Raw genomic sequence first — 25,204 nt, 5'->3', positions numbered from 1 at the left:
TTTATACGCCTCTCCCCCCCCCCGCTCCCTTCTCCCCACTTAAAAACCCCAGTCACAAAATATGGGGGCTCAAACGCAAAAGATTCCAATTCCTTAATCACACAGTCACCGCAGTAAAAAAAATATATGTCATTACACAACAAATTATTTTGTTAAATAGTAAACGCACCGGGGTTCTTTGCAAGTAATAGCAGCCGCTGGGCTAGCGATGTGTGTGTGTGTGTGTGTGTGTGTGTGTGTGTGTGTTTGGGGGGGGGGGGGGGGGGGGGGTAGGGGTGATCATTAACATAAAAGGTCCCGAAAATGTGTTTACAGTATCTTAATCAAATTCTGTTTACTTCATCTCTTTTAAGTTCAGTTTGCAATTGATTTTCGGATGACTTGGATATGTTGGACGATGGCAGCGTGGTGCTTGTGAGATGACTCCAAGGAGTCGACAATCGAAGCCAGGGCCGATCGCAATTCTTCGGATAGACTATGTCCAATCTCTGAAATGATCCGTTTCTACGAATAGAAGCAAAAGAAAAAGAATTTTAGTTTTTTTACAAAATGCTGATACTTTGTATGTTCATTTAGAGGAAATTATATTCGTTGTTTCTATTAGTTTGCCCTCAAATAACCTTCAATTAGAGTGACCTTCAATATACTCAGTTGACCTCATCAACAGCATAGAGTATCCTCTCACCCACTAAAATGAGGGCTGGGAAAATAAACCCAGGTAAAGATAATTCACAAAAATGAGGGCTGGGAAAATAAACCCAGGTAAAGATAATTCACAAAAACGAGCAAGTCATTTGTCGCGTCGCCGGAAATATTTCTACCACTCCATTGAACCACCGATGCTTGAACGTGACATTTTTTGTTAAAGTCCAAAAAATATAAATTGTTTTACTAATAACATTTCTAACTCTTTAATATTACTATACCTCAATCTTTAGGCAAAACACATTACAGCCCACCACGGAAATAAACCCCCGCATAGAATATCCTCCCACCTATTAAAGTGCAGCTCAGCAGAACAAACGCACAGGAACATAATTCACAAATACGCGTAAATCATCTGTTTAAACTGTTTGAACGTTTTCACATTCGAGTCGAACAGAGGAAAATACAAAAACTGTGAGCTACGCTACTTTTCTCAGAGCCAGTGACCAGCTCATCAGATAATTTACAAAAGCCATGACTTGGGTTGTTTCGGAAAATTGAGCACTGTATGATCAGCACAAGTTTGCTGTGGAGTTGCAAAAAGTTCCCAAATTGCCCTGCTACAGCAATCATTGAGGCTCAAACCTTTGCGTGGACATTGCTTTTTTGCGTAGAGGCTAAGGTATAAAAAAATAAATAGTTGAAAAGCTACGAGCGAAAGTATTTTTTGAACATTAACGAAAATAAACCAGTGGCTCAGTGGCAGAATTATCGCCCTGCACGCGATATTCCCGGTTTTGATGAAACTATCGTACATTTTTCACGTTTTTTTTTAAATCCAAGAAGAGAAGTTCCACCTCATTTCAACCTTGAACGGAATAAACTGACAATTTTTAATGGCATTAAGCTGCAGTAAGGTATCTCAACTTGCTTTAACAGTCTTCTAAGCGCTAAAAAAGATTTTGGCATTCTGGATATAAATTGTTTTCTTTAAAGTTATTGGTGTTTGACTAAATGGCTTTTTTGAGCTCAAACATAAGCATGATTGCGATTGAATGAAAAGATATTGAAAAACATACCCGGCAGATTGCCGGAAAATAGCCGCCGTTGATTCCAATAAGCATGATTGGGATTGAAAGAATAGAAGATATTGAAAAAAAAAAGATTTTTGTACAAAAAAATTTTTTAAGTCCGATTTATTTTGATGGCATTTCGTAGTTGAACATAACGTACTTCTGTTTCTTAGAGAGAGGCTACAGGGGCTACTATCAATACCAATAAGCATTAGAGATGGTAACTAAGACTTATAGGAACGACGTTCAAATATCGGGCATCTAAAATTGGGCTTTATGGGTTTATCCCGTTTCTACTTCTGACTTCAATTTTTTATACTGACTCTGTTCATTTTGAATTGCTTTGCTGAGCAACTGATGTTCAAAATCACTTTTAGCAGAATGAGAGAAGAGAGAAACTAGCCTAGAGAAGTCAAAAAGATATCACGCAAAACGTTGAAAAAGCGGCAAAATGAGGTAAAGCGAAACATTTTTTTATTCGACGAAGTAAAAAAAAAAATAGGAGCGCTATAATAGCCGGCTGAGAAGATGAGGGCGGCTATTAAAAAAAGATTTTTGTACAAAAACATTTCTTAAGTCCAATTTATTTTGATGGCATTTCGGAGTTGAACATACTTCTGTTTCTTAGAGAGAGGCTACAGGGGCTACTATCAATACCAAGAAGCATTAGAGATGGTAACTAAGACCTATAGGAACGATGTTCAAATAGCGGGCATCTAAAATTGGGCTTTATGGGTCTATCCCGTTTCTATTTGTGACTTCAATTTTTTATATTGACTCTGTTCATTTTGAATTGCTTTGCTGAGCAACTGATGTTGAAAATCACTTTTAGCAGAATGAGAGAAGAGAGAAACTAGCCTAGAGAGGTCAAAAAGATTTCACGCAAAATGTCGGAAAAGCGGCAAAATGGGTAAAGCGAAAAAAGTTCGACGAAGTAAAAAAATAGGAGCGCTATAATAGCCGGCTGAGAAGATGAGGGCGGCTATTAAACGTCAAAGAACTGCTCTCCAGCGACAGTTGGGGGCAATTTAATTAGACAGGGAGTAGCTTAGAAATGTTTTATGGGTGCAAAAATTCGACTCCACAGTGGGGACGATTTTATTTCAGAACAAGACCAATTTAGATCACTTAAAAATGAAAAACTATAGATCACGTAAAAAATCACTCAAGAATTCAAATAATTTTATAGAACCAAAGTACAAAAATGACCAAGAGAAAATTGTGCATTGAAAAAGACTAACACGTTTATCGAAATTGCTTCAAATTTCTATCGAGAGCAATTAAACAAAATTCAAATAAATTTCATTCGAATTGTATCTGGTTTTGTTCGACATATTCGTGCAATCATTCTGGGGTATATAATTCGCGGGTGCCGCCGTTATAATTAAAATCTGGAGTTTTGTTTTTGACTTCTTAGCCTTTTTCGTATTTTGACATAAAAACCCGACAAATGGCCAGCTTGCTGTTGTGGGGGTTTTACTTTTACTTCGAAAAAAATCATCAAAAATCACATTTTCGAGTTATCTTTCAATTCTTTCAAATTTTGATATTTCTTGCAATTTTTTATTTGTCTCCTCTTTTGCTTTCAATGACCCTTAAAAGGTCAGTTGCGACGGCTGGTTATATAGGTTTTGAATAAGGAATAATACCTCCTAAATTTGAAAACGGTTCGTTACTTTTCCATCTTCAATTTTTCTCGCTTTTTCTTTTCACTTTTAAATTTCTTTATTTTGAGGTGGGCTTTTTGTTTTCAATCTGATAGGAGGATCAGATATTTTTCGAGATTTTATTTTAGAAATTGTCCTGCTATGTTTTAAAAAGTGGGGGCACTAACAACTGATATGCCCAAAATGATGCCTTGTGCGAAATAGTTAATTTTACGATTTTTATGATAAAGCAAGACTGATACGAGATAACATGACTTAAACACTCTTCATGAGCTGCTGCTTTTAGGAGTCACCGACCTGTTTTGGTGAGAATTTGTCCTGTCAAGCTCAACATGGATACTCTCAAACTGTCAGTTGTTATCACCGCTGAAACAGTACAAATCCATCAGAAAATAGCCCGGCATCTGAAATTATTTTTTGAGCTAAATACATCAAACTCAAATTTTGAAGTTGCGTGTATTTAATTTTTTTTAAATAAAAAGGCACTATAAGAAACTATGAGAGTTCAACGGTTCAAATGATACTTGATCAAGATTGAGCCAGATATCTTCAGGTTGCAAATCATTTATACAATCCGTCAATTGAACACCCATGTGCATCATATTAACTCGCATCTTTAACTCACATGGACTAGCTGTAATTTTTTTATAGACTAGTATTTTTATAGCTGTAATTTTTTATAGACTTAATTTGTTATAGGCTAGCTAACATCTGTACAAAATCAAAATGTTGCCGATATCGATATACGATAAATGAAATCATTAAATTCAAACCACTAAATATATATTTTCGAGTCAAGAAATTTTCTAGGATTTTTTTAAAATGCGCTGATTTTTTCAAAAATTCAGCGCATTTTTGTACTGAAAAAAAGGAAATATGTAATTAAATTTGCAACAAATTGTCTGAAAATTACTCACCCGGATAAGCTGCCACCAATTTTTGCGTCAAGTTGATCCACAAACTCATATTATCTCCTTTCTCATCTTCGGAGGTCTGTGGAAGCCGAACCTTCATTAAAATCTGTTCCAAAGAATCGAGGGCAGTTTTCACACCTGTTTTGTCGCCGCATTTGTGAACGAAGTCTATGATCAGGTCAAAAATCTTCTCTGTAAGTGAAATATTGCACTGATAAGATTCGTGGTCGGGATAGGCAGCGGATAGAGATCGAATGAGCTCTTTCTGAACTTTGATCACAGGAACTATCGTAGAAGCAAAATCTGATGAATCGTCTTTAGCCCTTCGATCCTCTTTGGTGTTGTAATATTTCTAAAATCATACGACATAAGATTCCTTTTCGACTTTCTATTACTTTTTTTAAAAAAATTCATATATGACCTGATGATACCGCTCGTATGATATGTAATGGTTAAGTGACTCTGCTTGAAGTCACTGAGATCTTCTGGCGTTCATCGAGAACCGCGAAGCAGTTCAATATAATAAGTCAGAATTTCGAAGCGACTTCTGCAGAGTCACTTAACCATGCTTAAAACACAAAACGCGCACGTTTTAAAATGACGAAAGTCAACGGAAGTCAACTTCTGGCTAAGTAGCAACTTCTGGCATTCTGACTTCTGGCACTGCAGGCTTTCGGCATTTTAAAATGTGCACGTGAGTGTTTTAAATGATCATCTTTAATTTAATACTTTCCCTACCCGAATTACTTTCCATACTAATACTATCATAAAATTCAAGAAATCACGCGATCATGGTATGAAACCAATGCTTTCATTTCTGACCTCTGTGTGAGGTCATAGAATTCATAAATTGAATAAAGGCTAGAACTTAGCATTAAAGCCTGGAACTTAGAAAATCAAAGGTTGGAACTCAGATTATTTAAGGCTACAACATATAACAATAAAGGCTGGAACTGATGCTCCAAAAAGCCAATAGCCCACCTTCCCGGGATATCATCAGCAAGCATGACCGGCAGATTGCCGGCAGATTGACGCAATAGCTGCGAAATAGACCTAAGTCCTGTAGAGTACAGATGGCCACAAAAACGATAAAAAGAGCAACAAAAACAGAACTGATCTGATAGAGTGTCTGACGCTACACATAAAACCTATTTAAAAAACTGAAACATTCAAAAAAATTTCAAAAATATTCAAATTCAATATTTAATTTTGGCCCTGCTGCTTTAATATATACGGCCTTTATTGTACAGGATTCCTTTATTGACCTTAGAATGATTTAAAGTACTATTAAATGACCAATGTATTAAAGTTAAAAAATTCAGAGAGTGAAGTAAATCATTTGCGATCAAAATCATGTCTAACATTTCAGTAAAAAATCATAAGTTTCAGAACCAATGAGTTTAAGAAATGACACCAAGGCATAGGAGCAGAAAAACAGCATTAAAAGTGCGGCATAAACGCGTGAAAAAACCGCTTTCTCAAGGCTTGTGAAGTGAAAAAATGTAGAAGCAAAAAGCACCGCGAAATCATTCGCTAAACTTGCAGCTTTTCCGTCATAATAAAGAAACATACCCGGCAGATTAACGGACAATAGCCGCCGTTGATTCCAATAAGCATGATTGGGATTGAAAGAATAGAAGGTATTGAAAAAAAAATTATTGTACAAAAACAATTTTTATCCGATCCAAAAAATCGAAAAAACAGTAAAAATCAAAGTGAAATTGCCGCATGTGAACAAAAAACCACTACCGATAAAGCGAATTTTTGTTCAAACACAGTATCCTCACTCTACTTTAAAATTAGAGCGAGAAAATTTGACGCCGCAAAACCACTCGCTTTTTCGCTCCATTTCCTGTTTTGGCGTGACCAAAATCACCACTCCACTTTGACTTCAAAAATCATGAAAATATGTGAACAGATCTTAAAAAAAAAAAGACAGCGCCCCAATACAATTCAAATTCTTTGAATTGTAAAAAATACGAGCGCAATAATAGCCGGCTGAGAAGATGAGGGCGGCTATTAATAACCCCCACCCTCCCCCCAATGCAATTCCAAATTACCATAAAGAAGTTTCCCCTTCATTTGAAACCCTGGCTATATATATTGTTAAGGAACCAACCATAAAGTTCTGTCTCGATGCATTACAATGAAACTTTACAATGACCAAAACAGTTAAATAATAATAGTAATGTAGCAATGGCTTCATTAAAAAAAATGGAATCTTCTCCGCTTTATTTCCCCCACTACTTTATACGCCTCTCCCCCCCCCCCGCTCCCTTCTCCCCACTTAAAAACCCCAGTCACAAAATATGGGGGCTCAAACGCAAAAGATTCCAATTCCTTAATCACACAGTCACCGCAGTAAAAAAAATATATGTCATTACACAACAAATTATTTTGTTAAATAGTAAACGCACCGGGGTTCTTTGCAAGTAATAGCAGCCGCTGGGCTAGCGATGTGTGTGTGTGTGTGTGTGTGTTTGGGGGGGGTAGGGGTGATCATTAACATAAAAGGTCCCGAAAATGTGTTTACAGTATCTTAATCAAATTCTGTTTACTTCATCTCTTTTAAGTTCAGTTTGCAATTGATTTTCGGATGACTTGGATATGTTGGACGATGGCAGCGTGGTGCTTGTGAGATGACTCCAAGGAGTCGACAATCGAAGCCAGGGCCGATCGCAATTCTTCGGATAGACTATGTCCAATCTCTGAAATGATCCGTTTCTACGAATAGAAGCAAAAGAAAAAGAATTTTAGTTTTTTTACAAAATGCTGATACTTTGTATGTTCATTTAGAGGAAATTATATTCGTTGTTTCTATTAGTTTGCCCTCAAATAACCTTCAATTAGAGTGACCTTCAATATACTCAGTTGACCTCATCAAAAGCATAGAGTATCCTCTCACCCACTAAAATGAGGGCTGGGAAAATAAACCCAGGTAAAGATAATTCACAAAAATGAGGGCTGGGAAAATAAACCCAGGTAAAGATAATTCACAAAAACGAGCAAGTCATTTGTCGCGTCGCCGGAAATATTTCTACCACTCCATTGAACCACCGATGCTTGAACGTGACATTTTTTGTTAAAGTCCAAAAAATATAAATTGTTTTACTAATAACATTTCTAACTCTTTAATATTACTATACCTCAATCTTTAGGCAAAACACATTACAGCCCACCACGGAAATAAACCCCCGCATAGAATATCCTCCCACCTATTAAAGTGCAGCTCAGCAGAACAAACGCACAGGAACATAATTCACAAATACGCGTAAATCATCTGTTTAAACTGTTTGAACGTTTTCACATTCGAGTCGAACAGAGGAAAATACAAAAACTGTGAGCTACGCTACTTTTCTCAGAGCCAGTGACCAGCTCATCAGATAATTTACAAAAGCCATGACTTGGGTTGTTTCGGAAAATTGAGCACTGTATGATCAGCACAAGTTTGCTGTGGAGTTGCAAAAAGTTCCCAAATTGCCCTGCTACAGCAATCATTGAGGCTCAAACCTTTGCGTGGACATTGCTTTTTTGCGTAGAGGCTAAGGTATAAAAAAATAAATAGTTGAAAAGCTACGAGCGAAAGTATTTTTTGAACATTAACGAAAATAAACCAGTGGCTCAGTGGCAGAATTATCGCCCTGCACGCGATATTCCCGGTTTTGATGAAACTATCGTACATTTTTCACGTTTTTTTTTTAAATCCAAGAAGAGAAGTTCCATCTCATTTCAACCTTGAACGGAATAAACTGACAATTTTTAATGGCATTAAGCTGCAGTAAGGTATCTCAACTTGCTTTAACAGTCTTCTAAGCGCTAAAAAAGATTTTGGCATTCTGGATATAAATTGTTTTCTTTAAAGTTATTGGTGTTTGACTAAATGGCTTTTTTGAGCTCAAACATAAGCATGATTGCGATTGAATGAAAAGATATTGAAAAACATACCCGGCAGATTGCCGGAAAATAGCCGCCGTTGATTCCAATAAGCATGATTGGGATTGAAAGAATAGAAGATATTGAAAAAAAAAAGATTTTTGTACAAAAAAATTTTTTAAGTCCGATTTATTTTGATGGCATTTCGTAGTTGAACATAACGTACTTCTGTTTCTTAGAGAGAGGCTACAGGGGCTACTATCAATACCAATAAGCATTAGAGATGGTAACTAAGACTTATAGGAACGACGTTCAAATATCGGGCATCTAAAATTGGGCTTTGTGGGTTTATCCCGTTTCTACTTCTGACTTCAATTTTTTATACTGACTCTGTTCATTTTGAATTGCTTTGCTGAGCAACTGATGTTCAAAATCACTTTTAGCAGAATGAGAGAAGAGAGAAACTAGCCTAGAGAAGTCAAAAAGATATCACGCAAAACGTTGAAAAAGCGGCAAAATGAGGTAAAGCGAAACATTTTTTTATTCGACGAAGTAAAAAAAAAATAGGAGCGCTATAATAGCCGGCTGAGAAGATGAGGGCGGCTATTAAAAAAAGATTTTTGTACAAAAACATTTCTTAAGTCCAATTTATTTTGATGGCATTTCGGAGTTGAACATACTTCTGTTTCTTAGAGAGAGGCTACAGGGGCTACTATCAATACCAAGAAGCATTAGAGATGGTAACTAAGACCTATAGGAACGATGTTCAAATAGCGGGCATCTAAAATTGGGCTTTATGGGTCTATCCCGTTTCTATTTGTGACTTCAATTTTTTATATTGACTCTGTTCATTTTGAATTGCTTTGCTGAGCAACTGATGTTGAAAATCACCTTTAGCAGAATGAGAGAAGAGAGAAACTAGCCTAGAGAGGTCAAAAAGATTTCACGCAAAATGTCGGAAAAGCGGCAAAATGGGTAAAGCGAAAAAAGTTCGACGAAGTAAAAAAATAGGAGCGCTATAATAGCCGGCTGAGAAGATGAGGGCGGCTATTAAACATCAAAGAACTGCTCTCCAGCGACAGTTGGGGGCAATTTAATTAGACAGGGAGTAGCTTAGAAATGTTTTATGGGTGCAAAAATTCGACTCCACAGTGGGGACGATTTTATTTCAGAACAAGACCAATTTAGATCACTTAAAAATGAAAAACTATAGATCACGTAAAAAATCACTCAAGAATTCAAATAATTTTATAGAACCAAAGTACAAAAATGACCAAGAGAAAATTGTGCATTGAAAAAGACTAACACGTTTATCGAAATTGCTTCAAATTTCTATCGAGAGCAATTAAACAAAATTCAAATAAATTTCATTCGAATTGTATCTGGTTTTGTTCGACATATTCGTGCAATCATTCTGGGGTATATAATTCGCGGGTGCCGCCGTTATAATTAAAATCTGGAGTTTTGTTTTTGACTTCTTAGCCTTTTTCGTATTTTGACATAAAAACCCGACAAATGGCCAGCTTGCTGTTGTGGGGGTTTTACTTTTACTTCGAAAAAAATCATCAAAAATCACATTTTCGAGTTATCTTTCAATTCTTTCAAATTTTGATATTTCTTGCAATTTTTTATTTGTCTCCTCTTTTGCTTTCAATGACCCTTAAAAGGTCAGTTGCGACGGCTGGTTATATAGGTTTTGAATAAGGAATAATACCTCCTAAATTTGAAAACGGTTCGTTACTTTTCCATCTTCAATTTTTCTCGCTTTTTCTTTTCACTTTTAAATTTCTTTATTTTGAGGTGGGCTTTTTGTTTTCAATCTGATAGGAGGATCAGATATTTTTCGAGATTTTATTTTAGAAATTGTCCTGCTATGTTTTAAAAAGTGGGGGCACTAACAACTGATATGCCCAAAATGATGCCTTGTGCGAAATAGTTAATTTTACGATTTTTATGATAAAGCAAGACTGATACGAGATAACATGACTTAAACACTCTTCATGAGCTGCTGCTTTTAGGAGTCACCGACCTGTTTTGGTGAGAATTTGTCCTGTCAAGCTCAACATGGATACTCTCAAACTGTCAGTTGTTATCACCGCTGAAACAGTACAAATCCATCAGAAAATAGCCCGGCATCTGAAATTATTTTTTGAGCTAAATACATCAAACTCAAATTTTGAAGTTGCGTGTATTTAATTTTTTTTAAATAAAAAGGCACTATAAGAAACTATGAAAGTTCAACGGTTCAAATGATACTTGATCAAGATTGAGCCAGATATCTTCAGGTTGCAAATCATTTATACAATCCGTCAATTGAACACCCATGTGCATCATATTAACTCGCATCTTTAACTCACATGGACTAGCTGTAATTTTTTTATAGACTAGTATTTTTATAGCTGTAATTTTTTATAGACTTAATTTGTTATAGGCTAGCTAACATCTGTACAAAATCAAAATGTTGCCGATATCGATATACGATAAATGAAATCATTAAATTCAAACCACTAAATATATATTTTCGAGTCAAAAAATTTTCTAGGATTTTTTTAAAATGCGCTGATTTTTTCAAAAATTCAGCGCATTTTTGTACTGAAAAAAAGGAAATATGTAATTAAATTTGCAACAAATTGTCTGAAAATTACTCACCCGGATAAGCTGCCACCAATTTTTGCGTCAAGTTGATCCACAAACTCATATTATCTCCTTTCTCATCTTCGGAGGTCTGTGGAAGCCGAACCTTCATTAAAATCTGTTCCAAAGAATCGAGGGCAGTTTTCACACCTGTTTTGTCGCCGCATTTGTGAACGAAGTCTATGATCAGGTCAAAAATCTTCTCTGTAAGTGAAATATTGCACTGATAAGATTCGTGGTCGGGATAGGCAGCGGATAGAGATCGAATGAGCTCTTTCTGAACTTTGATCACAGGAACTATCGTAGAAGCAAAATCTGATGAATCGTCTTTAGCCCTTCGATCCTCTTTGGTGTTGTAATATTTCTAAAATCATACGACATAAGATTCCTTTTCGACTTTCTATTACTTTTTTTAAAAAATTCATATATGACCTGATGATACCGCTCGTATGATATGTAATGGTTAAGTGACTCTGCTTGAAGTCACTGAGAACTTCTGGCGTTCATCGAGAACCGCGAAGCAGTTCAATATAATAAGTCAGAATTTCGAAGTGACTTCTGCAGAGTCACTTAACCATGCTTAAAACACAAAACGCGCACGTTTTAAAATGACGAAAGTCAACGGAAGTCAACTTCTGGCTAAGTAGCAACTTCTGGCATTCTGACTTCTGGCACTGCAGGCTTTCGGCATTTTAAAATGTGCACGTGAGTGTTTTAAATGATCATCTTTAATTTAATACTTTCCCTACCCGAATTACTTTCCATACTAATACTATCATAAAATTCAAGAAATCACGCGATCATGGTATGAAACCAATGCTTTCATTTCTGACCTCTGTGTGAGGTCATAGAATTCATAAATTGAATAAAGGCTAGAACTTAGCATTAAAGCCTGGAACTTAGAAAATCAAAGGTTGGAACTCAGATTATTTAAGGCTACAACATATAACAATAAAGGCTGGAACTGATGCTCCAAAAAGCCAATAGCCCACCTTCCCGGGATATCATCAGCAAGCATGACCGGCAGATTGCCGGCAGATTGACGGAATAGCTGCGAAATAGACCTAAGTCCTGTAGAGTACAGATGGCCACAAAAACGATAAAAAGAGCAACAAAAACAGAACTGATCTGATAGAGTGTCTGACGCTACACATAAAACCTATTTAAAAAACTGAAACATTCAAAAAAATTTCAAAAATATTCAAATTCAATATTTAATTTTGGCCCTGCTGCTTTAATATATACGGCCTTTATTGTACAGGATTCCTTTATTGACCTTAGAATGATTTAAAGTACTATTAAATGACCAATGTATTAAAGTTAAAAAATTCAGAGAGTGAAGTAAATCATTTGCGATCAAAATCATGTCTAACAGTTCAGTAAAAAATCATAAGTTTCAGAACCAATGAGTTTAAGAAATGACACCAAGGCATAGGAGCAGAAAAACAGCATTAAAAGTGCGGCATAAACGCGTGAAAAAACCGCTTTCTCAAGGCTTGTGAAGTGAAAAAATGTAGAAGCAAAAAGCACCGCGAAATCATTCGCTAAACTTGCAGCTTTTCCGTCATAATAAAGAAACATACCCGGCAGATTAACGGACAATAGCCGCCGTTGATTCCAATAAGCATGATTGGGATTGAAAGAATAGAAGGTATTGAAAAAAAAATTATTGTACAAAAACAATTTTTAAGTCCGATTTATTTTGATGGCATTTCGTAGTTGAACATAACGTACTTCTGTTTCTTAGAGAGGGGCTACAGGGGCTACTATCAAAACCAATAAGCATTAGAGATGGTAACTAATGGGAACGACGTTCAAATAGCGGGCATCTAAAATTGGGCTTTATGGGTTTATCCCGTTTCTGCTTCCTACTTCAATTTTTTTATACTGACTCTGTTCACTTTGAATTGCATTGCTGAGCAACTGATGTTCAAAATCACTTTTAGCAGAATGAGAGAAGAGAAAAACTAGCCTAGAGAAGTCAAAAAGATATCACACAAAATGTTGAAAAAGCGGCAAAATGAGGTAAAGCGAAACATTTTTTTATTCGACGAAGTAAAAAAAACATAGCAGGACAAGTCCTGAAATACAATTCAAAGAATTGAATGAAAAACTTAGAAGTACTCTACCTGACCAGCAGATCACGTGAACAATGCCAGCGAAAACAGGAACAAAATCATCTCCAAAAAACTGAGAAATTAAAACAATAAAAAAACTGAACAAAATATACTCATTGCTAAAACTCTAGAAGCTTTTACCCCTAAGGCAAAATTTGATCTCTTTAAGTATACCTATTTCAAAAATATGTTCAAAACCAATTTTTGTTTCTGAAATCGGCCCAGTATTATATCTGCAATAACTGAATGAAATTCATTGGCCCTTGAAGATCGGTTAACTCGAAAATGACCGAAAAATTCAAAAAAAAAAGAAATCAATCGCAAATTTTAATGAAATGTTACGGAAAATCGTGATATAAAAACCTTCCGAATCGTTTCTGTGTATCTAGAGGCTATTAGACGCCATCCCGCAACCCAATTCCAAGCCTTCAAAAAATCATGGGTTCAAAGACCGATTGGCAATAATTTTTTGAAAAAATTTCAAATTTCAATAAATAGAAATTCTTTCAAATAAAATATAGAAAACCTTTCACTTGCCCCCTAGCAACTTTTTAAAAACGAACTATCGAACCTTGGATGAGGTTAGTTGGCTACTGAGGTGAGAAAAACTGACTAAAAGACAAATGTTTTGGAAAAGCTTAAAAAAATTGCAAATCTTATCAAGAAATTTCTAACATTTGAAAGGTTAAATTGTTGAAAACAAATCCAATGAAACTGACAACCATGCAGTAATTTACATCAGACCGTGGAATAGGTTTTTTGGTGCTTGAGATTGGAAAAGCTTAAAAAAATTGCAAATTTTATCAAGAAATTTCTAACATTCGAAAGGTTAAATTGTTGAAAACAAATCCATTGAAACTGACAACCATGCAGTAACTTACATCAGACCGTGGAATAGGTTTTGTGGTGCTTGAGAATGGACAAATACGAAAAACTGACAAAAACATTAGAAAACCTTGAAAAGAATTGCAAATTTTATCAAAAATGTGCTAAAATTTGAGACATTATAATGTTGAAAACCAATCCGTTGTTACTAGAAACTATGCAGTGCCCTATTATCAAACCTCGAAGGAGATTCCTTGCCCCTGAAGGTGGAAAAACTCAAAAAATGACAAAAATTTTCAAAAAACTTGAAAAAAAAATGCAAAAATTAGCATCATTTTGCGTGTTTGTGTTTGTAGTACCAAAACATATAGCACATAAAATAGTCATAGAAAATAATTTGTCTCGAAAAAAGCCTTCGTCAACTTTTAAAAACTTCAACCTAGGACTAATCAAACAAAAAACTAAAAAAATCACAAAACATGATCAATTGCAGCATTTTGAGCCCAAAAACTCCTAAAAACGACCTTTTAACCTTCTATTAAGGCCATCCCAGCAGCTGTACCACTATAAGCACTTTAATGACTACTAAAGCCCTCTTTGGGCCTCTAATGAAACTTAATGCCCGCTGGGCTTTACCTGTTTATCCCGTTTTGAAAGATCAAAGTCATTGAAAAACGTGTGAACACATCTTAAAAAGAAACACAGCGCCCCAATACAATTCAAATTCTTTGAATTGTAAAAAAAAATAGGAGCGCTATAATAGCCGGCTCAGAAGATGAGGGCGGCTATTAAAAACTTCATTTTTTGACAATTATCAAAAGCCTAATAACCTGATGTCAAAAGTTTAGATGGTTGGTCCGATTACAGAGATAAGGTCAAGACTGTTTCTAACTGATAGGATTATAAGCTAAACATTGCCGGCAGATTGCGCTCCGTAAGAATTCATATTTTTGAATCACAAGAAAAGAGGTTGGCTTAAAAATAGCCGTTTCAGCTGCTGGCGGAGGCTATAAGACAGAATGCCACTAAAATTGGATTTGGTGATCTCTGGTGCTGATTGAGAAAGAATTAAATTACAGAGCTTCGTTTTTTTTACTCATTATTGTTGTACAATGACATCTCTTTTATAGTTGTTTTCATTGTATCCTTACACCGTCAATCGCCGTTAATATAAACTGGTAAAGGAGAAATTATACCAACCTCAAGTTTAGTATCTGTAAGTGCAACAATCTGGGTGAGATTTTGTTCAGACATGTTGAGGTGGAATGTGAGGGTGGAAGCACAGGCGGAACATGACATGTCGTATTGTCTGTCATTTGCTCTAGTCCACTGCTGGAACACTGTATCCCACATCTGCAACAAACAAGCATACTCTTAGTCATTTAATACAATATCATTTGTTAAATGCTCCCCTCCTCTGGGTATCATCTATAGTTGATATTTTGATACACCTTTATGTTTGGCCCGGGTTGACATAATTAAGCAGTAATGAAAATTACACATTCCTTCTATTGCGTCTCAGAAAATAAATAATAGCCAGGTTATTTTAATTTATAATAGATTTAATATTTTTGGATTATGTTGAGAACCATTGAGAAAATACCACGAACATACAACGAGAATATTAGGCTATATGAGCAATTGCTCACAAACACTTCAAAAAAGTGCAGAAACACTTCTTCACCCAGTATAATGAAAAGTCCTAATGGAGGGGGGGCATATATAGTTCTGTGACGTATGTCTGCGACCTATGTAATGACCCGAGCACCTTTTACAAAATCTCTAAAAATCTATCAAAAATATTTTGTTGCTTAAAGGGGTTTTAGCCTTCCAATCATTAGTTGTCTGCCATACGCCGCCTAACTCTATATTTATCCCACAAAATGAAAATCGTAAATCGTACTACCTTGGCAACCCATCAATTTCTATTTTAAGCTGTTACCGAAATCAAGCTCCGACAAAAGAAGCAACGTTGTTAGGTGGAGGCTTGAACAATGGTTCAGCGCAAAATATAGAAGAACTCCAAAAAATTGAAGATGTAAAGAAAAAACTTCGAACCTGTTCTTTAGACACCCCCGAATCCTCATTCTCGATTGTTTCCAAGATCAACTTCTTTGAAGACTCGCAAAGGTCTCCAATCGCCCCAATAACCAACTCCTTGCCCCTCCAAAATCTGTTCCCGCTCGCGCTTGTTAAAAGCATGACCAACAGCTTGTTCACAACTTCTGGTTTCACTAAGTTTGCATTCTGTGTGTCTGTTGATGAAAAAAGGGACTTGGAAATCGCTGAGATAGTCGAAGCTGCCTGAGCTTTTCTGTCCCATGATTGAGAATCGAAAAGTTGTTCACAAAGGCTGATGATTTCAGACAGGTACAGTTTAAGGCCGGTTAGGGTTCCTGAAATTAAAATTGTTAGAAGCGAAAGTTGTCGTTGTGTTAACTGGAATAAACCCCTGGTTTCAGCCTCAATTCCATGCAATCTTATGATTTCCCCAGCGAAACGGGAAAGGATAAATATTGCAAAACATACAAGATCTTGAGATTCTTGACAAATAAACTTGGAAGACAATAACAAATTCTTGTTAAGCTAAATTTTCACTATAAATCTTCATATATCGTAACAATATCTTGGTAAATTGAAAATGTTTTTCGAAAGGTTTTTTGAAAAGTTTTTAGATCTTGGTTAGTCTTCCAGTCTTCTTCAATCATAAAGCAAATTAAATCTACAATGCTCAACCCTCCAATTCTAATCACCTAAAAAGATTTTTAAAAATTTTGCTAATTAGGCTAATTTCTTAACAAAGATGCACAGACCAAGCGAGTTCATACATATGACGATTTTTAACAAAGAGTTATCAAGATCTTATCACGACTTTTAAATTTTCGTTTCACCGGGTCGTCTTGGAATAGGTAGCCTTCAGATCAATAAAAATGTAATACAATATCTCATCATACACTAGTCAATACTTACCCGTGACAGCTGTGTTCCAAACGGACCCATACAACTCTTTAACCTCCTCCAACACTCCCTTTTCGGCTGAGTGACCACCATTGCCATTTTCGGCCTCTTGGCACTTGGTCTCTCTCCCCACAAACGAGAGGGGTGCTATCAACAGAAGGTGTTGCTGAGCTGTGTCCGGACAGATCCGGCACATATCCGAGAGGGCTTTGGCGCAGGTAAGCTGTGACGACAGCTCTTAACAATAGAACTTTTTACACAACTGAGATAGGGGAACCACTTTGTTATTTCATTAATCAGTTCATTGCAGTCTGTCAGTCAGTTTGGTTATAGGAAACGAATTTCAACAATTGATCTTGGAGTCTGCAAAACAAATAAAATTAGAACTCAACATGAGAAAAACGGTTACAGGTGCGTTTATAAATCTTTCAAAGGATTTTGACTCAATGAGTTACAAAATACTTTTACGGACACTCGAAAATAGAGGTGTTAACGAACACGCTACCAATTTAAAAAAAAGAATTATTTGAGAAAAGAACGCAAATAGTTGTGGTAAATGGAATTCAATCAGACTGGCTAACTTTTGAAAGAGGAGTTCCACAAGATACTATTTTAGGTCCTCTGTTATTTAATAATTACGTGCACGATTTAGCGTAGATTGTACGGTCGTCTAGTACGCAAACAACACTTTTCTTTTTACATCAAACATTGATGAAATTTTGTAAAAATCAAAACCTGGACATTACATCTCAACAATTATCGATTTTCTTACAAAGTCCCAGTTGATGGAGAACAAACACATGACAGAGAATACACTATTCAGCACCAAAAAGAGGTTGACAATTACCGTTTCGAATGTCGTCAACGAAAAAATATCATAATCAATTAGAGTGAAATATCTTGGATCAGTTATTGATAGCATACAAAAGTTAGATAAAAAGGTGAAAAAGTATGTCTATATCAAAGAATGGCTTGGGGAAAAAATAGTTTTCAGTACACTAAGCATTCCAACTGAAAAAAGTAACGTAAATTACTCAACTATACATTTGATCGGGTTGCAAAAACATTAATAGCAAATTTGGAAAAAAAATTAAATTGAGGAATAAAAATCTGTTTCAATAGTAGAAAGCACGATCGATCCACTGCTCTCAAAATTCGTAACAAAACTTTACCCTTTTTTTCTCGTAAAGTATCAGTGCGCAACATTTTCGTTCGGCTTACTCAGCAACTATCCTCCAGTATAAAAAATAACCTTCTCTCTACACTTCCAATAAAACATGACAGGTCAACAAAAATTAAGTGTGATATAAGAAAGAACAATAAGTTTTCAGTTGATTCCATTGTTGCACAAGCCATCCAAATTTATAATAATTTGCCTTCTAATAACAGAATTCAAACAACATTGAGAACGGATTGAAAAAGTATTGAGACATTTTCGGGAAGAATTTTTGAAGAACCAAAAGTGACTAATATGCAAGATGTCATTAATTTTAGTTATTCTTTACATTGTAGATCTTCATGCTACACATAAAAATTTGTGCAAAATATTTTTGAGCTTGCTTCCATAAAAGTAATGACGAACTCTTTAAAATGATTAAATTTAATACTTTTTTAATTTAAAAAATGATATGTTTTTAAATGAACATTGCTCTTTACCATTTGCAATTTATTCAAATTTGCATTAGAGGAAATTAACAAGGCTTTTAGAAAACAATGATACCTTGAAAATGAAAATTTTTGTACTTCAAATGCTCGTAACAAATACGGACAGTGAGAACATGTAGCTCGAAATTGTATTTTAAATAAAGGTCAAAAAGAACGTCACGTGGGATTTTCGAAATAAAGATGTAGTTGCTGAATCAGTGCAAAAAAACAATATATTGCATTTTGATCAACTGTCGTTGCCATAGCAGGAGTTGATTAATTAGAATTACCTCACGTTTGTTATCGCCATCCAGGAGTTACTAAACTCCGATGCAAATCCGAGCTGTTCAAAAACTTCGAGGTGTCGATAAGAAACCTCATCAACTCTCGTTATCATAACAGTCTCATAACTTATGCCATCCTGTAGCCGACTAGATTTTTTCTCAACACATTTTTGAGCCACTGCCAATATAGCGACAATGGCTAGCAAAAAGAGTGCCGAAAAAGTACACTAAGCAACGCAGAGTCGTTAGTCATGCAACTTATTGTACCGCAACAAAAATTATCCCACGGCTGTTGTCGCGTTGTCAGGAGTAATCAACAACTCGGCTCCATCTTGGAGTTGGATAACCTCGGGATGGCGTAACAACTATAATTATTTAAATATCCAAGTCTCCCTCATTGCGATTACAAAGGTTGCATAACTTATGCCACAAATCACAATTCTACGTAGTGAATTACCTAAATTCAAAGTAAATTTTTGTCGACCAAAAATGGTCATTCATTTTGATTTTCATACCACTCGACAAGTTATAACCAAACGTTGCTTAGGTCTAAATTTGGCCAAACTGATGCGACGAATAGCAAAAAATTTCTGTAACTTGAACCTTATGGTGAACGCTATGCTAAAGAATTCACGTGAGACTCGCTTAACCACTGCTTAGAGAAAGCTGGCAACACTTTAAATTGATTTTCCGGATCTATTATGTTTTGCCACCCCCCCCCCCCCCGGTGTTTTTACGCCCCCAGTTACAAATTATATGTTGTTATATAGCACGTTACCATGTGAAAAAATAGCACGTGCGCCTGAGGGGTCTAAAAAGATATAAGCCCACTAAGCTGGGGGGAGGGGGGCAAAACAGAACAGATCCGATTTTTCTCGTAATCAGGTTTATCAGTTTTTCGATGTCAATCTATTATACCTATTAAACGTTGCGTCAATCGATATTAAATCAGCAGAAACAGTCAATATTTTGCTGGCTAAATTAACTTGACATATCGCGATTTGCAACGTCGACACGAAATAACTCAATATTTCAATAAAAGTTTCCAGAACCTTCTGTACGACAATGCTTCTTCACGTTACAGATCATAGCCACAAGTGCTAATGACATAACTGGATAAATTCAGTGTTTTATGCCCCCAATTACAAAGTATTTGTTGTTACAGAACACATTACTATGTAGAAAAAGCATGTGCACCTGGGGGTTGGGGTAAAAAGTTATACGGCCACTATGCCACGTTGCAAAACCTAATAGATCCCACTATCTTACCAGATATCTCAGTATCAACTGGCAGAACTTTATCAAACCTTCCCAGTAGGCAGAAATTTGTTAGGAGCTCACAAACTCTTATTTTTTTTTCAACTTTTTGAAGCAAATGCTAGTGAAGTCAGATATGAACCTACGTGTAGTTATATTATATTTAGAGATGCAGTTTTTTTATATTGTGAAGAATCGGCTAACTTCGTTCTTTGACATTCGCATATTTGGTGAACTAGCGTTCAGTGTTATGTCTAAATCACAAGTAGCCAGGATACCTGTTTAGTGGAACAGAGCTGTGAAAAAAATCCAGACGCGTTTTCAAAACTGGTGTATTTTGTAGGGCATTGGATCTTTAGACTATGTGACTGCTTGAGGACACTAAGAACAACGGGAGTTTATCGGGAACCGCGTAACAGTTTAAGATTGAGATCTTACAAGTTAAGTCACCTTTCTTAAAACACGCAACATGAAGGTTTTTAAAAGGACGAAAGTTTATGGAGGTCAATTATTCGCTGACTAAATAGGAGGTTTTGGCATTTTCACTTCTGGCAGCGCATACATTCGGCCTTTTACACCGTGCACGTGCACGTACGTCTTTTAACTTTACATGTTGTAGCTTTTTTGATTTTCCGTTTTTAAGCATTGAAACGATTTTAAAAAGGAAGCTCAATAATGTGGGCTTTCGTATCAAATTTCAACCCGACAAGCTAAATATTCTGATCTATTCATATTCGTGTCTACTAGGCGGGCGAAGTCAATATTTAAACATTTATTGTTGGTTGACAAATATTTAACATTATTTGTCAAACAACAAAATTTCAACCCTCATACCCCAGCACGCTCTATTTTTTTACACAGCAGCGTACCATATAACAGCACATAATTTGTAAGTAGGAGTAATAAAAACACAGGGGGATAGAAAAGATCCCAGAAGTTAATGTTGGGCTTTAAAATGTGTCCTACCGTGGTTATCGAGGAACCATGACTGGAGTTTGAGGAGGAACTTGTTGGCCACCGATGACTTGGCAACCTTGAGTACATTTGGGATGGCACTGCTGTAAGTGGACCTCACAACACTGCTCTTGTCTGTCAACTTACTCGTCATCTTCTTCACCAGCTTCCCTAGGAAACATTTCACACGTCCATTTAATGCAACATCGCCACCTAATGTCGAAACAAGGAGTTTTAAAAGACAAAACGTTTCGTCAAGCTACTCTTGTTGTAAGAGTACTTTTGCTGTTGATGACCTCAATAGCAAAAATTTATAGCTTAGATCGGCAAAGTATTAGAACTCGAAACCTTGGACCAAGGATATACACTGAGGCCATATTTAATCTGTAAAAAATGGGAAAAAAATGGAAAAATGATCGAAACTCTGTGAGTTAAAATCTGAACTTTTTTCATGTTAAAGTCTTTAAAAGCAAATCAAACTTGGCAAAAACATTGGGTAATTATACAGAAAAAAATAGCCTAGATACTTCGACTTTGAATATTCTGAAAAAAAAGATTAATCTAGCGGAAAAAATGCAAAATCTATAAAACTTTAGTCCCAAGCTATAAAATTGTCCATTCAATCGGAAACATTTGACTCGGTAACATTCTTGGCGAAGAAATAAATTACCAGATCAGATGAGACCAACAATTTCCACTCCCAAATTAATACCCTCAAGCGATCCCATACTTTATTTTAACCGCCTATAACTTAACCTCCTTTCAGTTATCACTATATTATGCAATATCACCTTATTTTAACCCTTACATTAATTAAAACCAATTAAAATCAATAAGTCTGAATAAAGAATATTGAGCACTTTTTGATCCCCACTTTATTGCAGGTAAATGAAACTAAATTGTGCGGTCAAATATAAGGCAACAAGTTCATCTCATTCATTTCTTTGCTCGCTGAACGGTTCAAGTTTTAAATTTAATTTTTTCATGAAAATTTTTTTGGCGGTAATCTGGCAAGGTAAGCGTCTGGATCTTGCATCTTGCACGATATACGTTATTTTTAAGAATCTTGCAACCTTTTACAAGATAAACTTTAAAGACAAGAATCTTGCAAAATCATGCAAGATAACTGTTGGAGTTGATTTGGAGTGGCGACTCAAATAGGGTTGAAATGACTGAAGTGCATTTAAAAATAGGGCTGCTTCACAACTCGTTTATTTCATGCCATTCTAAATCTCATTGCTAAGAGCTGCTAAATAAGTGAACAAAATAAAGTAAAGTTGCTTTTGTTCTTTTTGGTATGCTACTCATTTATTAGCCTTTTTGGGCAAAAAAAGGTAACTGTTCGTAAAAACTTTTCCACAAGTTTTCATAGGATCTAATTGACGAGAGCGGGATTCGAACCCACGCATCCGAAGATACTAGGGCCTAAACCTAGGGCCTTCGGCCGCTCGGAAATCTTGCTTTGGTTTGGTACGGCAGCTTTTGTTCAGTAAACGAGTAATCGCATAAAAATAGGGCTGATTAGATTTTAACCTTGCTGTTCTGTAAATCGAAATGTAGCATTTTTTTGCGACATTTTTGTCACTGACTAACCGGACCCAGAGGGGTTGTTTGGAAACTTGGGCCATGTTTGATTGATAAGTTACGGCGCTGTAAGTTTTCATCCTCAAAATTGTTTGTTTCTCCTTCCTGTGGAAACTTTTTGTTCTGCTACGCTTTAACATAGTCTTATTATTTGATGAAAGTGCAACTAGGCACTTAAAACCGATGCTAGGATGACAGGTTTACTTTCCAGTGAACAGCTTTCTACTATTCGCATTTTTATGGTGGTCACCATGCATGGGGAAGAAATTGGTCATCGCGAGTAGCTGAGAGGGGACACTTCTAGCTTCTATATTGATATTGAAAGCAATTTCAAGCAGTGGTGAACTTGTTTTTTAATCTCTGTTTTCTCTGTTGATTGTGGTGGAATGGGCAATCATCATGTGGAGTTAAAGAAAGGCTAATAAATGAGTAGCATACCAAAAAGAACAAAAGCAACCATTAATTTTGCAATATTAAAGCTCTGCTAATCTTAGCTTTGCAGCAATACGAAAATTAAAAAAGGTGTCTAAGAAACTGTCAACTTTGTATAAAATATCGTTAAATTTTTCTGCGTTGAAATTTTCTCTTGAAATTTATACAGAGGTGAGAAATTTGTTTGTTATTTTGTCACCAATTGGTTCACTAAAAAACTAAATTGTCCCCATCCACGACAATGTCAAGAACCCAAAAGGGGTATGGATCAAGTGGACTTGGGTCGCTGGCCAGCCGGAAGATCCAAACCCAGTTATCGGCCAGATGAAGTGGAGCAACAAAAACTTTTGCCCTATTTTAAACAGCTGGGTGCAATTTTATCAAAACTTAAGACCAGCGTAAGCGAGCAAAAATTTACCACATAAAAGAGAAACATAAAACCTTTTCGTTGCCCAAAATAGCTAATAAATGAGTAGCATACCAAAAAGAATGCAAGCAACCATTAATTTTGCAATATTGAAGCTCTGCTAATCTTACTTTTTGAGGAACCGGTAATTAAGTGGCAAAAATGTCTGAAGTATTGTTACGATACGACTCACAAAACAGCAGAGTTGAATGCTAATCCGCCTTATTTTCATGCCAATATTTGTTTACTGTACGAAAAAATCCAGTATGGTAGAAAAGATGCTGTTCAAAAATAAGACAGGATGGCCGAGCGGTCAAACGCACAAGTTTTAAGGGCCTAGTATCATCGGATGCTTGGGTTCGAATCCCACACTTGTCAACTAGCCTTTTTCAATTACATTTGGAAAGGTTCTCACGAAACTATCAATTTTGTATAAAATGTCGCTAAAATTTTTCTTAATTGAAATTGTCTTGTAGTTTACAGGTGGGGAAAATTTTTTTCGGTATTCTGTTACAAAATGGTTTGTTGAACAAACAAAAATAATTGCCCACCCGCACGAGGTCCGCAAACTAAAACAGTGTGCACCCAGTTAAACTAGCTCGAAGCCAGACTGAAAAATCAAAAGCGAGGTGTGGGCCATATTGAGCAGCACGAACAAAAATTTCAGCTAATGCACTTTCATCACACTTTAGGACAATCTCAAAGCGTAATAAATCAAAAAAAATTACAGGAACGAGAAAAAAAGATAAGGGACGAAAATCAACAGAGCTGCTAAGTATCAATCAAGCATTGCTCAACTTCTGGAACAACCTGTACATTTAAGGAAACGGTAAATCAGTGGCCAAAAATGTCTCAAATAATGTTACGATACGACTCAAAGAAAAGCAAAGTTGAATGCTAATCCTCCTTAATTTTATGTCATTATTCATTTACCGGACAAAAACATACAGTAAGGTAGAGTACTTGCTGTAAAAAATAAATGCAAGATGGACGAGCGGTCTATTGCGCTAGGTTTAGGACCTAGTATCCTCGTATGCAAGGGATCGAATCCCACTCTTGTCAACTAGATTTTACTAAATAATTTTGGCAAGGTTTTCACGAAACTTTCTATTTTACATAAAAAGTCGCCAAAAATTTTCATAGTTTAAACTATGTCTTGTAGTTTTGCACAGGGGGAGGAATCTTTGTGGCATTTTGTTACAAAATATTTTGTTGAACAAGTAATATTTGCCCACCCCCGACGAGCTCTGGGACCTAAAACGGTAAGCACCCAGTTAAACTGGCTCGATGCCAGACTGAAAAATCAGAACCCATGTATGGGCTACCTTGAGCAGCACGACCAAAAATTTTAGCTGAATGCACGTTTATCACATTCTAGAAAAATCTTAAAGCATAACAAATCTTAAAGCATAAAGAAAAATTCAAAAAAATGAGAAAAAAGAGATGATGGATGAAAACTTACAGAGCTGCTAATTATCAATCAAGCATTGCTCAGCGTTTGGAACAACCCGTACCAGTTTGGGTTTCAGACGACAAGATATCAGCACACCAAAAACATCTACATCCAAAGGTACTTTTGAAGAACCGGCAAATCAGTGGCAAAAAATGTCTCAAAAAATGTTACGATACGACTCACAAAATAGCAAAGTTGAATGCTAATCCGCCTTATTTTCATGTCTTTATTTGTTTACCGGACGAAAACATCCAGTATGGTAGAGTAGTTGCTGTCCTAAATCAAGGCAAGATGGCCGAGCGGTCTAAGGCGCTAGGTTTAGGCCCTAGTATCTTCGGATGCGTGGGTTCGAATCCCACTCTTGTCAACTAGATTTTATTAAATAATTTTGGAAAGGTTTTCACGAAACATTCTATTTCGTATAAAAAGTCGCTAAAAGTTTTCTTAGTTGAAACACTGTTGTGTAGTTTACACGTGGGGAGAA

General features: G+C 36.0%; 2 protein-coding genes and 1 non-coding gene across 3 annotated transcripts in view; 1 reads left to right on the top strand and 2 right to left on the bottom strand.

Annotated features, from left to right (window-relative positions):
• Positions 1-253: 253 nt before the first annotated feature.
• LOC142338169 (uncharacterized) lies at positions 254-5,114 on the bottom strand. The gene is made up of 4 exons (XM_075387805.1): positions 5,103-5,114; positions 4,303-4,651; positions 3,683-3,751; positions 254-488 (listed from the first exon to the last, which is right to left on the bottom strand). The coding sequence occupies exons 1-4, from the start codon at positions 5,112-5,114 to the stop codon at positions 355-357; spliced, it is 564 nt and encodes a 187-aa protein (XP_075243920.1). The 3' UTR covers positions 254-354.
• Positions 5,115-6,765: 1,651 nt separating this feature from the next.
• Positions 6,766-25,204, bottom strand: part of LOC142338168 (proteasome adapter and scaffold protein ECM29-like) — a 198,860-nt gene continuing 180,421 nt past the window's right edge. Inside the window, exons 14-20 of the mRNA XM_075387804.1 lie at positions 20,858-21,016; positions 16,719-16,943; positions 15,807-16,144; positions 14,949-15,101; positions 10,822-11,170; positions 10,202-10,270; positions 6,766-7,007 (exon numbers count right to left, since the gene is read on the bottom strand). Coding sequence (XP_075243919.1) covers positions 6,874-7,007; positions 10,202-10,270; positions 10,822-11,170; positions 14,949-15,101; positions 15,807-16,144; positions 16,719-16,943; positions 20,858-21,016 — 1,427 coding nt within the window. The 3' untranslated portion in view covers positions 6,766-6,873. The remainder of the gene's footprint in view (positions 7,008-10,201; positions 10,271-10,821; positions 11,171-14,948; positions 15,102-15,806; positions 16,145-16,718; positions 16,944-20,857; positions 21,017-25,204) is intronic.
• Trnal-uag (transfer RNA leucine (anticodon UAG)) lies at positions 25,006-25,087 on the top strand. The gene has a single exon. It is a non-coding gene; the product is annotated as a tRNA-Leu (tRNA).

The sequence above is a fragment of the Convolutriloba macropyga genome, chromosome 4, assembly GCF_964194025.1.
Source record: "Convolutriloba macropyga chromosome 4, txConMacr16.3, whole genome shotgun sequence".
Lineage (NCBI taxonomy): Eukaryota > Metazoa > Xenacoelomorpha > Acoela > Convolutidae > Convolutriloba > Convolutriloba macropyga.
The sequence above is the reverse complement of the archived record's forward strand: the minus strand, read 5'-3'. Positions and strand labels throughout refer to the sequence as shown.

Bases quoted from the DNA above. Each gene is read 5' to 3' on its own strand.
- LOC142338169 (XM_075387805.1), bottom strand. The intron at 3,752-4,302 runs GTGAGTAATTTT...GTACTGTTTCAG, and splicing joins ATTGGTGGCAGCTTATCCGG to CGGTGATAACAACTGACAGT. The intron at 489-3,682 runs GTCGGTGACTCC...GGATCATTTCAG, and splicing joins ACAAATTCTCACCAAAACAG to AGATTGGACATAGTCTATCC.